Source organism: Suillus fuscotomentosus (genome assembly GCF_016647785.1).
Source record: "Suillus fuscotomentosus strain FC203 chromosome Unknown F5891scaffold_2, whole genome shotgun sequence".
NCBI classification, from domain to species: domain Eukaryota; kingdom Fungi; phylum Basidiomycota; class Agaricomycetes; order Boletales; family Suillaceae; genus Suillus; species Suillus fuscotomentosus.
In genome coordinates, this window is record NW_024539514.1 from 959,349 (window position 1) to 973,536 (window position 14,188).

Genomic DNA, 14,188 nt, shown 5'->3' on the forward strand with positions numbered 1-14,188 from the left:
GTTGCCTCGGCCAGGTACTCTCTCACCTCTCCACTTGGGTCACCCAGACGCGGTCGAGCCACAGTCTGGGCTCGCAAGATATGGTTGCCTTGAGCAGTGGGGTAGAATATCACGTTCAATTTAACCTTGGGTCGCTCAAACAACTCGATCTTTCGGGCGTGGGATACGCGTACAACGAACCTCTCGTGAAGATACCGCCTACTACGTTTGGCACAGCAAGAGGTGGGCCTATTGATCATGCTTATACAGATACCCAAGGACGCGGCACGCCTGTCATCGAATACCATCTTTTTTTTTTTTTTTTCTAAATATAAAAAAAAAGAAAAGAAGGATAGATTTCGAAGTGATCGTTAGACAGTCGACTCAAGCTGTCTAGGTTCAAGTACATCAGAAGATTCGTCCTACTGGAGAGGAGCTGAAGAAATGGGTCCAGAGTTCACGCAAATACTAGCTTCAAAGACACACCCCGGGCCCGCGTCATGTAGGCATTTGAAGCTTGTTCTAGTTTCCAGCTCAATTTTCTTCATAGGTTGGCGAGAAGGGAGTAGATCTTATCTGTGAGGACCTCGGGTTAGTGAACGTTTGAACGGCTACCTTTCTAAGGAAATATTGTCGTCGTCGAAAGAACTGTACATTAGGCAACAAGGTCGGGACGCCTCACTCGTTATACAAGGTATATTTATGCATAACCATGATGTTATTCAGTTGGTTCTTGGAAGGAAAAGACTCCATCGAGGTTTGTACTGGTTAGTGCTGAATGGTCGGCTGGACGCGACTGAAGAGTAATAGCAGGGTACGATTTACAATTGGTGAGATAATTCACTTTCCGTCCTTGAGATCTAGGATATTGTAGTCAACTAGATGCGAGAGCCATAAACATCCTGTGGCTCAACACCACCTTGGCCCTTGCGAGCATTGGCCTGACCCCACCTTGAAAAAATTGAGTGAGCAGGTTGTGATGAGATCAGTTGAAGATATACTTTTTAATGCGGATACTTTCAATCTGGATGAAACCTGTGGTGTCTGTTGGCTCAAACCCACCGAGCTCGTCCATGGAAGATTGGTGCTCATCATAAAGACCCTGAAAAGCGGTAAGAAAACATGAAAGTTATGAGTCAAATTCGTTACCTCATCGGAGTAGCGACCGATAACGACGACGTTACCCTTGTAGAGCTTCAAGCGTACTGTTCCGTTGACGGTGCGCTGACTCGCGGGAATGGCGCTAGTCACGAACTCACGCTCAGGGGTGAAGAAGTGACCATTGTAGAGAATACGGGCGAGTTCGATAGTGATGAACTGATCGCGAAGAGCACGAACATTGCGGTCGAGCGTGAGACCTTCAATGTCCATATGTGCGACACGTAAAATAGTCGCTGCAGGCGACTCATAACAGCCACGAGACTTGACGCCAATGAATCGGTTTTCGACGATGTCGATACGGCCGACACCATGCTTCCTCGCGACAGCATTGAGTGCGAGGAAAATGTCGACGGGATCAGTGATAGGGGCCTGGTTAGTAATTACAACCTTTACGGGAAGACCGGCCTTGAACTCGATCGACAGTTGTTCAGGCTCCGTTGGTGCATCTTTGAGAGATGCAGTGAGTTTCCACATGTCATCGGGGGGTGTGGTGTTTGGATCCTCGAGGATGCCTGCCTCATAGGAGATATGGAAGAGGTTCTCGTCGGTCGACCATGGTTTTGCGGCAGTCTGTTGCACGGGAATTCCCTTCTCCGCCGCGTATGCAAGTAGTGCTTGACGGCCAGGGAAACGGTTGTAAAATTCTGGATGTTGGGGATTAGGGAAAAGGTTTTGTAAGTTGCGGAAAATTGAATCACCAGGAAGCCTCCAAGGAGCGATGACCTTGATATCTGGCTTGAGGCCATAGAAAGCAAGTTCAAAGCGAACCTGGTCATTCCCTTTGCCTGTGCAGCCATGTGATACATAGCTGTCAGAAGTCCGATGAGCTCAGGTAAGTGGAAGATGAAGGCGAGGCTTACTCGCAACCTTCTTTGTCTGCAACGGATATCATACCACGAGCGATAACAGGACGGGCGAGAGAAGTTCCGAGTAGATATACATTCTGCGATGGCGATCAGCTCATGATAACTGTCAGAGGATGGCACTTACTTCGTAGATGCAGTTTGCTTGTACAGCAGGGTAGATCAACTGCGTTACAAATTCACGCTTCAGGTCCTGCAAGTTTATGAGCGACAAACGCAGCAAGTTCAACACTAGAAGAATCTCAAACCTCCACGAAGAATTTCTTTGCACCAACACTGAGTGCCTTCTTTCTAGCTGCTTCGAAATCCTGTACAAATAGTCAGTCACCAGCAGCGGATTACAGAAGATATTAGCACCTCCTCCTGACCGACATCAGCCATGAAGGCGTAAACCTCATAGCCCTGCTCGATCAGCCATGCCAAGATGCATGAAGTGTCTGCAGATCTTGATATTTAACGATAATCTCCCCCGTGCAGATCAACTTACCAAGACCGCCAGAGTATGCTAGCAAAACACGACCTTGTGCAGGTGACATTGTTATAACAGTTGATAAAGGACACACGGGCAGTCAGAGGTCTGAAGATCTGAAGTCTCAAGCTTTCAAGGATCTATTTATGTAAAAGTAGGCCGGGGAGGACTCTGGAAGCCGAACAGTGACAATTTACCAGATTTAGAATGAATTTTATCTGATGGGCCACAAACATCACGTGATTGGCGCGATCATGTGTTTTGCATCTCATGCACCCAGTAACGTGGAGAGGGCGGCAAATGAAACTTTGCCACCCACTCGTGTCACAGTATGTGATCCTCGCATGGCTTACCGAAGTTGGCGATTATACGCTGATTTTGGTCAGCTTTGCCTGTTAGCAGGCTCGTATTGCATCGCTTGAGATCCTCGATCTTCGTGTCTGAGACGTATGGCAGCGGCAAAACAAACGGCAAATGTAGACGGTATACAATCGGTAACGTTCGCCACTCACGCGGTTCGTAAGCAGAGGACAAATCCATAGTCGGTGCCCAACAAGAAGATATCGCCAAGTGGTGCAGTCAGGGGATCTATGCAGAGGGAGTCGACACCATGAGATATCTTTTGCACCTTCCCTCGTGTGACTTTGAAACAATGAGCAGACATCATCATCTTTGACGTCTTGTATCCTGGCGATACTACTTTATCCAGAGGTGCAGAAGCATGCGCAGGCAGAGATCGATGCCATCGTGGGTCAGGACCAATTTCCCGCGTTCAACGACAGAGACAAGCTTCCATACATCGGAGCCCTCATCCAAGAGCTCCTTCGCTGGGCACCTGTGGCTCCACAAGGTCAGCCATATATATTGTTCTAGCTCCCGCTCACTCAGTAACGCAGGGCTCTTGCACCGCGCGATGAAGGAAGATGTCTACGAAGGGTACCGCATACCGAAGGGTGCAACCGTCATCGCGAACATTTTTTCCATATCACGGGATGAAAAAATGTACCTCGACCCATTAGAATTCAGGCCTGAACGCTTCCTCGGTTCCTCCCCTCAATTGGACCCACGCAAGTTCATTTTTGGGTTCGGGCGCCGTAGATGCCCTGGTGCGCATCCTTTACACGACACTATCCAAGCAGCCACTGAACGATGGGATCTTATTCCAGGGTTGCATCTTGTCGAAGCCTCGTTGTACCCCAATATTTCTTGTATCCTTGCTGCGTTGAAGTGCGTTCACGATCGCCAAACCGTTGGATGCAAGAGGGGAAGAGATCACACCTCCTATAGAGTTCGAGAATGTTGGTGTATTCTGGTAACTCGTCCCTCTATAAGCCTAAACGCATTCTTACACACCTGAAAGCCATCCTAAACCATTTGAGTACAGGTTCATCCCAGTATTAGCTAGCGATCAAGACAAATTCCATTCCAACGATACAACCATTCGTTATTCCCAAGCCAAGAAGCACAGGCTAAACGTTGAATGACCACTCAGAAAGCACTAGAGCGCTCTGGACTGAGGTATATTTGATTCTACCTCGACAATGCAGAAGGTGCAGCAGGTTTTGGGGATGGTACCATGGATGCCCGTAGATCAGGACGCAGTTCTCCTCTACACCGACATCCACAACCAGAGCCGCACACATTTGATGTAGCATCTCGCCAACATCCCAAATGAGTGACATGGAGGCAATTTCCACAGGTGCGTGAGAGGCCTGGACGCCTAGCGTGAGTCAACATCATCAATGAGTGTCACGTTTGCACTACCTTTCACAGGTAAACGACACAAAGAGCACCGCGGTTTAAGAGTCCTTACTCCACAACATGATGTGTGGGGATCAAGAGCGCGATTGCATTTCCCACAGACATGCTGCACATCTACTGAAAGTTGTCAGTCGACACATATCTTCCGTTTCACTGCGTACCGAATGTAGCCTCTCGGTTATTAGCATGAAATATGGTTATTTTGGCACTCTTCAGCAGTTCAAGTCGCTTGTTTAGAAGCTGCCATCTAAAGAGCATTTCCGCATATGCAAGAACATGGCACTTATACTGAGCAAGAATCTGTTGGTCGTATGCGACTGGCCTAAATGATTATGTTAAGTGAAGATCCGCCCACTACGCAAAAAGAAATCGTGTACTTTTCTTCAATAAGTTCTTCTTCTATGACCAACCTCTTTTCTTGGATTACTTGCTTTGGGCTGATAACCTGCGAAAAAGTCGGTCGACGCCCACGCACCGAAGGTGAAAGGGGTACGGCAGGCGCAAGTGTTGACAAGACAGATGTATCTGACCACGATTTTGAAACTGGTGACATCAATGTTTTTCCTCGTCTTGGTGTGTCCAGATTGGGTAGCCTCAGAACCACAGAACCCGCACTTTCACTCCCAGGTAACGGTAGAGGTGTAGGCATTGGGGTCCTCGTCGGAAGTTGAAGGGTATCTATCGATAGAGGCGTCGAGATACTTTCCTGCACGCCGGACATAAACTGTCGCATGCTGCCAGTATTGAACAAACTTGACCACGAACCACGGGAGGTGTTAGACATCGAGAGCGACGAAGCCATAAGGGGCGGAGCTGTGGGAGATGTCGATGAGAGCCGCGGCCAGCCGGGAGAGAGGGCTGCCGCACGCGGGCCTTTCCGCCGCACAAAAGAGAAGTAATCTTCTTCAGGGGTTGGTGAAATTGACGACGGGTCATTTGCAGAGGGTGTATTTGGCACTGTGATATTATCAGAGAGAATGCTCCGACGAGCGAATAAAAAAGGCTTGCCAGTATCAGGAAGCGATGCGAAGGCTCGGAGTAGAATTATACCAAGCATTGCGAGCATCTGCACGTCATGGCTTGCACAATACTCCTTGTACCTGTGGGAATCCAAAGTTAACGCTTGAAATACTGCATAGGACAAAAACATACAGCGAATCAATAATTTTCCGCGCAATCTTGCTTGGACCTGCACCCTTGGTCACTGATGTGGGGAACAGGCCTCTTAATATCCTCCATACTCGTTCATGACTCCACTGCCCATGTTCGTGCGCGATTTTTGCGTTTGCTTCGCATATAGCACCTACGCTCTCGCCATCGTGCCCAAACACATACGCCTCTGCGACTTTCCGCTGAGCAAATGCGGTATCAGTTGGACCTTCGATGAGCACCGTGCTTCTTCGTGTAAGGACCGGCACCTTGGCATAACCTGGGTTGGCTGTTGGAAGGGAACTGGCTGGAGTGGTCATTGATTCGTGTCGTTTGTGGTGATGGCGGTGTGAAAAGGTAAGGAGGTTGGTCATTATGCGCATGGTCGTGTCATTATCGCCAGATGACCGTGGAAGGGAGTCCAGCAGCCTGTCACGATCTATCGCAGCCATATCAAGCCGTCGGACCGCATCAGAGAGCAATGATGGGGGTTGGAACAACCTCTGAGCAGAAGGAGACGAACGTGATGCTGGAGTTGTGACCGGAGAAGCCGACATCTCGTTCATGGGATTGCGTACTATCCGGGGCGGCGCACGGAAGAAACATACCAGTTCACCTAATCTGACCTTTAACGTACGCTGAAAATGACTGAGAAAGGTACCGACCGTTCGGCCCAAAGACACCTTGTGAAGTCCTGGGTTCTGCAAGATTCTTGTTATTCCTCAACAACGAAACCGTAAAATCCCTTGACTTTCTCCCTCCCTCTTCCTTCCGTGCACTATCCTCCTCCTCCTCGTTGGATGACTCCGAGTCAATCCCTCTCGGAATGCCAACTCTCTCGTCTTCATCCCCGAAAAGTAAGAATCTCAGACAGGCTTCAAGACACGGTCTTCTTCTTTCTCGAATACCTTTCAACCGCCTCAGCATGAATGCGCGACTTTGCATTGAAACTAGGGGGTTTCGCTCAAGATCAATGTCAGGTACGCCAGATTGAGGGTATGTCTTTGGAAATCGGAAAGAAATGCGTATGAACACGCTGACAGAAGATGACTCGCCCCATGGCCCATGCAAACCAAGGGTACATGTACGTCGCTTGGTGAGGTCGTGCTACGAATATCAAGTAAGTCAACGTACATGCTGAGAGAGATGAACAGAACCTTTTCAAGTTTTATTTTGGATGTCTGCAGCTTTGTTAGCGCAGATGTAATTCTACGCACCGAGATCAGTAGCAGCAAGGAGAGCCAATGAATTTACTTGCTCATCTTGCAAGCTTTGCGTGCCATCTCCATCCATAACACGACTCCCGCTCCGTTTCCTCTTCTGACCCGGTGGAACGCTCTCGTCGCGCTCTAATCCTCGTTCTCCTGAACTTACTCTACTTTCTGGTCCGGAAGCGCTGTCCTCGCGCCGTTCGCCGACCTTGATACTCGCAAGCCACTGTAATGCGTCCATTCTCGCAGATCTGCCACCAAGCGCATGACCACGCGTCATCGTCATCGTTGCGGGTGTCCCAGGAATATGTTGAATGTGAGGCTTCAGCGTAGTGCCGGGAATGCTGAGTGCGGCAGATCCAGGAGCGTCCAGAAGCAGTGCACCGCGGCCCCGCGCTGCAGATCCATGGTGTGGTTGGAGGACGGGATTATGATCTTTGTCTCTGCTCGCAACAGCACTGGCGCCAGTAACTGTATTCATTGGTACTCGAGAAGGAAGCGTACTCGTTCTTACTTCAGCCAGGATTCCACGATGCCCAATGGGTGCTGATAGAAGTGGCGGGTGCACATCAGTTGCTATTGGCGGGTGACGGAAAGACTTGTCCGTAAAGAAACGCGAACGTTGCGAATGAGGGTGCGAAGGCGCTCGAGTGGTAGCCGTATGACCGACTTTCTATGAAATAGAAAACGTTATGCACCGAACACACTGGTACATGACAGATAATTGGGCACCTCCATAATTTCAGCATCAACCGGCCAAAATCTGAGAGTTCTGTCCTTGGACCATGTAATAAGGTGGTAATCTCCTCCCTCTGTTGACACCAAATTACACGACGATTGACGTCTGGAGTGTGCGTGCTCACCTAGTCCTCCTTTCCTCCACACAAATTCTTTTACTACATCTGCATGTCCCTCAAACACCTCTACTGGCGTCCCAACCTCACTGCCCTCCAGCGAGTACATTTCAAGGGTTGTATCTCCGCGCTGTGGCAAGCTTAACACACCGTGTCCGAAAGGAAGATTTCGGGCCCGCCAGACGGGATATCGTGTTGAAATTTTTGAGCGTGGTTCAATTTCGGCTTGCGAAGACTGATTAAAGGAAAAAGAAGGAGCATCGTGCGCGTTCCACACTTTGATCGTTTTGTCAAGAGAGCAAGTAACGAGGTCGTGCATCCGCTCATGCGCCCAGTCTATACCATAAATCTTCGCCGTATGTGCCTTTATTCGCGCAGTAGGAAGCGAACCTTTCTACTAAGTAGATTAGTAAATAACTCTAGGGGTGATAAACCCCAGAAGATGATATAGCAAAAGCGGCATACCCGGCGATCCCATATTAGAACTTCATTCATATGCGAGGATGCCAAAACATTGGGATCCTGTCGGTTCCATTTCACCTGCGTACCTCCCGCTGCGCAAAATATCACAACGCGTAACTACGGGCTCGAAAATGCTTACCATTGAACGCGCATAGTCCTGTGATAATTCGAACTACGTTTGATGAGGATAGTGGGGAAAAAACGCACCTAGTACAGGCTTCCTCGGCTCCCTTATATCCCAAGACCACACCCAAGCATCAATGCCAACACTAGATACAATATCAGGCTCCTTGGTATGCCAGTTGATGTCAGTGATAGCACGATAATGAGAGTGAAGTATATGTTCGATGGATGTCTTTCCGACCATCATGAGGTTCCATATAAGGCTTCAGGTTTTCTGTTAATCAAAGGCTCCAATTACAACAGTACAGAGGAGAGCTTACAGTTTCTCGGATGAGGTAGATACAATGTACTCTGCGCGAGCACGGTGAGGATTCCATTGCACGTCCGCGACGTCCCACGTTCCCCCTTGAGGAAGGAAACGCGGCACTTCGAGGGGTGCCTCGAGGTCAATGATAAACAAACCTCGGCGACTTCGCACTATTGAGATTCATTCGGCACAATATATGCTAACTCACGCTGCAAGGACGATGTCTCTGCTCGCGGGGCTGATACTCATCTGTATATTTTAGTCAGAAGACTACCTTTTTGGTGACACAAAGGATACGCACATTTCCGACCGCGTCCCCGACAAGTTCCTTCATGTCTATGTGCAGATTTCTCTGGAAATTGCCACCATCTTCAGGCGAAGAAGATGGAAGAGCCGTTTTTGTCGTTCCAAATGATGGTACATCGCGATAGGAGCCGAGCCCAGTGGTCATTTCTTGCGTATGATCGTAAAGTGGAGGAGCCCATGACGGACGGCGTGCTGTCAGTAAAGATAGGGAAGAGGGGACGGGTCCGACGTCTCTGTCTGGTGTAGCACTTTCATTTGCAATACGAATTCGTGCTGACTGCGACTGAGGTCCATGCGCAGCTGGTCGTGACTTGGACGATGAACGCGACATCAATATTCAATTACCGAGCCATTTTGCAGCGAGTGCCCCCAATATAATACTATGTCACGTGAATCACTAAGACTAGGTTCAGGCCAGGTTCAAAACTGATATAGTCAATGTAATAAGATACTGCTATGACGAGATGAGTGGTGATTGATAATTAAGCAAAGCAGTGATGGATGCGTTGTGTGTTAGTGCCCAGTATCTAATTAGCACGACTATAGATACGCTCTGGAGGACCTGCGTGCCATCTGTACAGAAGAATATCAATACGAGCAGCATGTGAAGGAGACAAAACTCACTTCGACGACCTTCCACCCTCCCGTAACCTCGTCAGCTAACTCCTCGTGAACGCGCGTTATCACCGCAGCATATACACACTGTTCCACTCGGTTTTCAGCGCCGACAACGATCTCACGGGAGGCTGCGTTGCGGAATAGAAGAACCTCTTGTGTCGAGAATGTCACAACAAAGACAGGGATAGAGGAGTCAAGAATCTTTCCATCGGAAACCTAGAAATATTCAGCATTTTACCTCTGGAAATAATCTAAATGAAACACTTACATCTACCGATCGGATATCAAGCACTTTGCTATCACTCACAAGGCCCTGGCGGAGATATTGTTCCATAGTTGCCCAAAGGACATTGTACGTCTAAATAAGGGGGTTGTTTCAGCCTTCGAAGCGCTATTCCGATCGCATACTCACCGCTTCACTGCACCACCTAACAAGCGACTCCCTGTCTGCACTCAAGTACGCATCTACGACTTCAGGAATGATATATTCTCTCAACTCCCTCTCGAACGCCTCCCTCGAAAAGTTCGGATCCATTGCGCGGATCATCCGTGTCACTTGTGCTGTTTCGTTCTCCTCGAACCAGGACCCAATCGTACTGGTCACAGCACGAAGCGGTGTAATGAGGGGTGACTCTGACTCCTCGTACGCGGCATGTAGCGAGGATAAGCGTTGCATGACAGGGTTCGTGGATTTGAAATTCTCCCAGGCCTCAGCACGAGGCGAAGTTTTAACAGATACCAGTGCTTGACCTGCTCTGTGGACGTCATGCTTGTTATTACTAACACACAAATTTCACTTCCAAACGACGCACTCCGAGTTCTCCTCCATTATTCGACGTCCGGTTAGGCCCGCCTTCTCAAGACGTTTTTGCCTGCGTCGTCTTCGAGCTTCCTTGTCTTCAAACCCAGCGTGCTTGGCAGACCCAGAGTCATCCAGGGCATCAACGAGAGTCTCTGCAAGAGTTTTGTAAGCAGCCGTCTGACGGATGGGCTCGGTTGTGGTAGCAATGGTACTAGAGAGGGACGTCGTTGCTCGCGAAATCTGCCGAAATTTAGTTCATGACATCAAATAGTTAGAAGTAAACCACACGCACTGCGCGCATAATTTCGCTCTCTTCCATAGTCTTCAAAGCCTCTGTTACCGCATCTCCGACCTTAACACCCGTCTTCTTTAGCTCCTCCGCTGCTGCCCTCAAACGAGGGTTCTCTTTTATGCTGGACGTCAACTATGTGCAGAAGCGAATGTGAGATTTGACCCAGATGAGAGAAATTCAAAAAACAGACTCTTGCACGCTCATACACTTCCTTCGCCCGTTTCATGGCCTCCGAATCCTGGAACTTGTCAACGTCACCCTGAAGTTGTTTGACATTGTCTTGGAGCTCTCTGTTCTTGCGGAGTTCGTCACGAAGGACATCGACAAACGTTTGAAAAGGTGACTTCGGGAGCTCGTCATGTCTTCGCGATGATGAGTGGAAGGAACGAGATGCGGAAGTGTTTGCGTGTCGCGACAAGGGATGGCTGACTGGAGAATAACCAGGCAGCGAAGAGGACGCTACAGCTGGTCTGTGCGAAAGCAACGAGCGCGCACGCTGGCCTGCAACGAAGCTACGGAGATGACGGGGAAGCATCACTCTTAGCGACCGACTAAAGAGCTCTCACTATGATAGTCTCAAGAAGTTGTTAAAAATCACGTGGTCACGTGATGACATATACACTTTAACTTCAAAGGTGGTATGCGTAGCAGACTGGACTCTGAACGCAACAACTAAACCATACAACCCGGGCAACTGCATGGATTTCTTCCAGGCATTTAGGGACCATAGGAAGACAAACTAGCGTCATATCTCGTCTGCGGGACTTTCATGCTGACTCGGACTACTCCGAGAGTCGGAGTCTGACTCCGAGTCGCCGACTACATAGAGCATCAGAGACGGCCGCGAGTCTCGTAATACTGGCTGAGTGACTCACCGGCGGTACACCTATGTGAAGTGCCCTCACCGAAGGCGCTGGCATATGAAGGCTAATATGCGCCTTCTGGGCACTTCTACGCGATCTCTTTTTACGCAACATGATATCGTCGTCGTGAATACAGCATACCGTAACGACGACATAAATCATCCAGTACGCTTGACAGGCTTTGCTAGGCTATCGCTCACATATCGCCGGCAATCTCTTGAATCCTTTCCGAAGGCCTTAGTGAAATATGGAAGCTCAGGGGGCAGTTGGACAAATGGAATGAGGAGACCAACGAGCATCAAATCTTCTATATGATGACCACACTGTAAAACTTTTGATTATAACAGAAGCTTGTTCGATGAAAATTCATCGGACATCTTCTGTACTGCACGGTGAGTAAAGCAAGCACTGGTTGAACTGATTCGAGAGCAGCTGAATGTGGGGCATTTGGTACGATAATAATTTGTCGTAAGTACTTCAATTTGATGTATTCTTGAGATCTCGCGTGCATAGAGATTTGACGCATATTTCAAACTTATATCTGTCAAATTCCATCGCTTCTACTGCCCTTTAAAGTCCAATAACAAAGAGCCTGTGCCAGCAGAGCATATAGAATCGATTGTTGCCCACAACTTGCACCTAAATAACGAAGATGCGATCGCACACTTGCACGAGGCAGTCACGGTGGGCCGAGATCCTTCTGCAAGTGATGTTCTCACTGGCTGTCGACATTTCACTGATTATCACACTCCTAGTTACCATTTCCACGGATCTTAAAATCTGACATTGTGGCTACCGTTCCATTGACATATCCCGTCTACCCGTATCGTAGTCAGATCTATCACACCGAGTTCATACCATTCTCCCTGTCTCTTAGTGTCTTGCAGTCTATCCGAAGGGCTCTACAGGCACCGTAACAAGTGCTTACATTAAATACGAGTTATATGCATACTACATGCAGATACGTTGGTGTTTTCTAGACCCCGAATCCCAGACTTTTATCCTTCGAACTCAATGCACCATCGTCAATAAATAAACCAAAATGTCGTTTCAAAGTTGTTAGTACATAGTCTGGTAACGGTCAATACGAAGCAAGTAAATGGGAGAGTTGATATCAATCGAGTCCAGCTACGACTGTGTTCCTCGCCTCATAGATCTGACCAACTGATGAATCTCGGCTACTTTTTGCTCTGTATTCATCTAGATAACGACAACATATTAATAACGTTTAACTTTCCACAACGGGAAAGTAATATTCCTCACCTTGAGAAATTCAAGCAATTTCTCAATTGCCCCATGATTCCCAGTGACATCATCATCAGCACACTCGCTGGAAATTGGGGTAGGGGCAGGTGTGAAGACACGCCGAGGGCGATGGGAGAACTGGCGAGCGCGGTGGGGTGTTACGAGAGGAGCATGCGATACTCTGAATGCCTTCATAGTACGCGAGTCATGTTTCGAAAGAGATGGCTGTGGAACATGAGACACGAGAAAATACGTATTCGCAACACTACTCACTGGGCTATCTGGTGGGATATGAGAAGCGGGAGCGGGTGGGATAACACAAGCGTCATTTGGGATGATGGTGTGGGCTGGCGGGATATCCAAAATGAAGCATGCTGAAGTGACATGGGGGACGATGAGGCTAGACTCGAAGGTCCTCTTGACTTCTGAAAGTGGCTTGGAATCTTGCTCATGATATGACTCCCTTCCTCGCTCCGGGGATATCTCGCCACCGACTCCGTAATCTTCATGGTCCTCACCAGTAACGACAACTTCATCATCCATCCAGTTCCTTGAGCTCGCATTGGAGTAATCGTCCAAGTCTTCATGACTGCCGCCTATCCAATCGTTGTTAGGTACCCTCAACATAACATGTCCTGGGCGCCATTCTATTCCATTCTTCCCGCGAATCCAGCCGCCCGACTGCCACTTCCGTTCATCGTTGCCTTCCCAGCCTTGACGAACTTCCAGGAATTTCGCCCAGGAAGGCACGTAGTCATCGGAAAATCCTTGCCACAGTTCGCACTCGTGCGCATCGATCGCATTCAAGAAATATTCGAGGCACATGCCTTGCTCGTCGGCTACCGTGTAGCGCCAGTAATTGCAGAGATAGTCTTCTTGCGTACAATGACGGTTCAAGAAGGAAAGGTCAAGCCACGGTTCCCTTTGGTTTGAACTATCGAGGTTTGCAAGAGGCTTCTGAGAGCGTCGCTTTTTATTTTTCTTGCGCATGCCTGAAGAGCGCTTGGACCGAGAAGAGTGTTGAGTGGTCAAAGAGATAGCAGAAGGATGAGATAAGTCGTTGGTGGGGTTGGTCGAAAGGTCTGTGATGCGCGAGACGTTGAGTCCAGATGTCTGAGTAGTAGATTTGGAGATGCGGGAGGTGTGCGGGGTTGGCACGCGATGGCGAATTTTCTCTGCGCTGGACAGTTTCTTCTTTGAGAACATGCTATAGAATAATTTGAGACGAATGTGAGTTCAAGGTGGATGATAGAGATGCTTTCGATGAGAGAAAAACTTAGCATTAGCCGAGTTTTTATAGCCCAAAGACCGAAACATTGGATGTGGACATGTGGACCTGGTGGATAGTGGATTGAATAGAATGGGGTGGCTTCGAGAATAAATGCAATGGGCCATTGAGCGGAATCTTTTGTTATTCATTTTCGGAATGAGCGGATGTCTCGCCCGTGGATGTCTCACTGTGGTCACAATTCTAATGAAATTGCTTCCACATGACATCATAGAACAAATAACTCCTCGGAGTAATCATTGACTTGGACGTTCAGTGTACCATATTGATGCTGATTCAAGTCCGTCAGCTCCAATGAACAAAGTTGTTGACAATCCGACAAACGTCACCTTCAACGAAATAGCAAGACGAGCCTCGGCAGATTTGCATACGTTTTGATCGAGACCAATCGAGATCACTCAAGCGTCAATATGTATGGCCCATGCGTCAGTTGAG

At 48.6% G+C, this 14,188-nt stretch overlaps 5 protein-coding genes across 5 annotated transcripts; 1 reads left to right on the plus strand and 4 right to left on the minus strand.

Annotated features, from left to right (window-relative positions):
- Window positions 1-619: 619 nt before the first annotated feature.
- F5891DRAFT_1098976 (putative argininosuccinate synthase) lies at window positions 620-2,539 on the minus strand (the record flags this gene model as incomplete). The annotated part of the gene is made up of 9 exons (XM_041363550.1): window positions 620-930; window positions 981-1,081; window positions 1,129-1,784; window positions 1,839-1,948; window positions 2,001-2,083; window positions 2,131-2,196; window positions 2,252-2,311; window positions 2,361-2,440; window positions 2,491-2,539. The coding sequence occupies 9 exons, from the start codon at window positions 2,537-2,539 to the stop codon at window positions 858-860; spliced, it is 1,278 nt and encodes a 425-aa protein (XP_041233368.1). The 3' UTR covers window positions 620-857.
- A 187-nt stretch (window positions 2,540-2,726) lies between these two features.
- F5891DRAFT_1180823 (cytochrome P450) lies at window positions 2,727-3,788 on the plus strand (the record flags this gene model as incomplete). Its single annotated transcript, XM_041365984.1, has 4 exons — window positions 2,727-2,801; window positions 3,133-3,322; window positions 3,369-3,639; window positions 3,701-3,788. The coding sequence occupies 4 exons, from the start codon at window positions 2,727-2,729 to the stop codon at window positions 3,786-3,788; spliced, it is 624 nt and encodes a 207-aa protein (XP_041233369.1).
- F5891DRAFT_997100 (uncharacterized protein) lies at window positions 3,676-8,975 on the minus strand. The gene is made up of 17 exons (XM_041378424.1): window positions 8,641-8,975; window positions 8,548-8,588; window positions 8,353-8,502; window positions 8,117-8,295; window positions 8,049-8,066; window positions 7,913-8,001; window positions 7,457-7,841; window positions 7,326-7,405; window positions 6,641-7,266; window positions 6,540-6,591; window positions 6,048-6,489; window positions 5,386-5,998; window positions 5,242-5,333; window positions 4,611-5,190; window positions 4,395-4,555; window positions 4,237-4,347; window positions 3,676-4,184 (listed from the first exon to the last, which is right to left on the minus strand). The coding sequence occupies exons 1-17, from the start codon at window positions 8,788-8,790 to the stop codon at window positions 4,003-4,005; spliced, it is 3,951 nt and encodes a 1,316-aa protein (XP_041233370.1). The 5' UTR covers window positions 8,791-8,975; the 3' UTR covers window positions 3,676-4,002.
- An 18-nt stretch (window positions 8,976-8,993) lies between these two features.
- Window positions 8,994-10,916, minus strand: F5891DRAFT_1098981 (uncharacterized protein). Its single transcript, XM_041363551.1, has 7 exons — window positions 10,548-10,916; window positions 10,358-10,489; window positions 10,076-10,305; window positions 9,676-10,018; window positions 9,532-9,621; window positions 9,270-9,479; window positions 8,994-9,218 (listed from the first exon to the last, which is right to left on the minus strand). The coding sequence occupies exons 1-7, from the start codon at window positions 10,890-10,892 to the stop codon at window positions 9,186-9,188; spliced, it is 1,383 nt and encodes a 460-aa protein (XP_041233371.1). The 5' UTR covers window positions 10,893-10,916; the 3' UTR covers window positions 8,994-9,185.
- A 1,326-nt stretch (window positions 10,917-12,242) lies between these two features.
- Window positions 12,243-14,131, minus strand: F5891DRAFT_214209 (uncharacterized protein). The gene is made up of 4 exons (XM_041370930.1): window positions 14,083-14,131; window positions 12,739-14,024; window positions 12,484-12,690; window positions 12,243-12,420 (listed from the first exon to the last, which is right to left on the minus strand). Exons 2-4 carry the CDS (start codon window positions 13,669-13,671, stop codon window positions 12,349-12,351), a joined length of 1,212 nt encoding a protein of 403 aa, XP_041233372.1. The 5' UTR covers window positions 13,672-14,024; window positions 14,083-14,131; the 3' UTR covers window positions 12,243-12,348.
- Window positions 14,132-14,188: the final 57 nt, after the last annotated feature.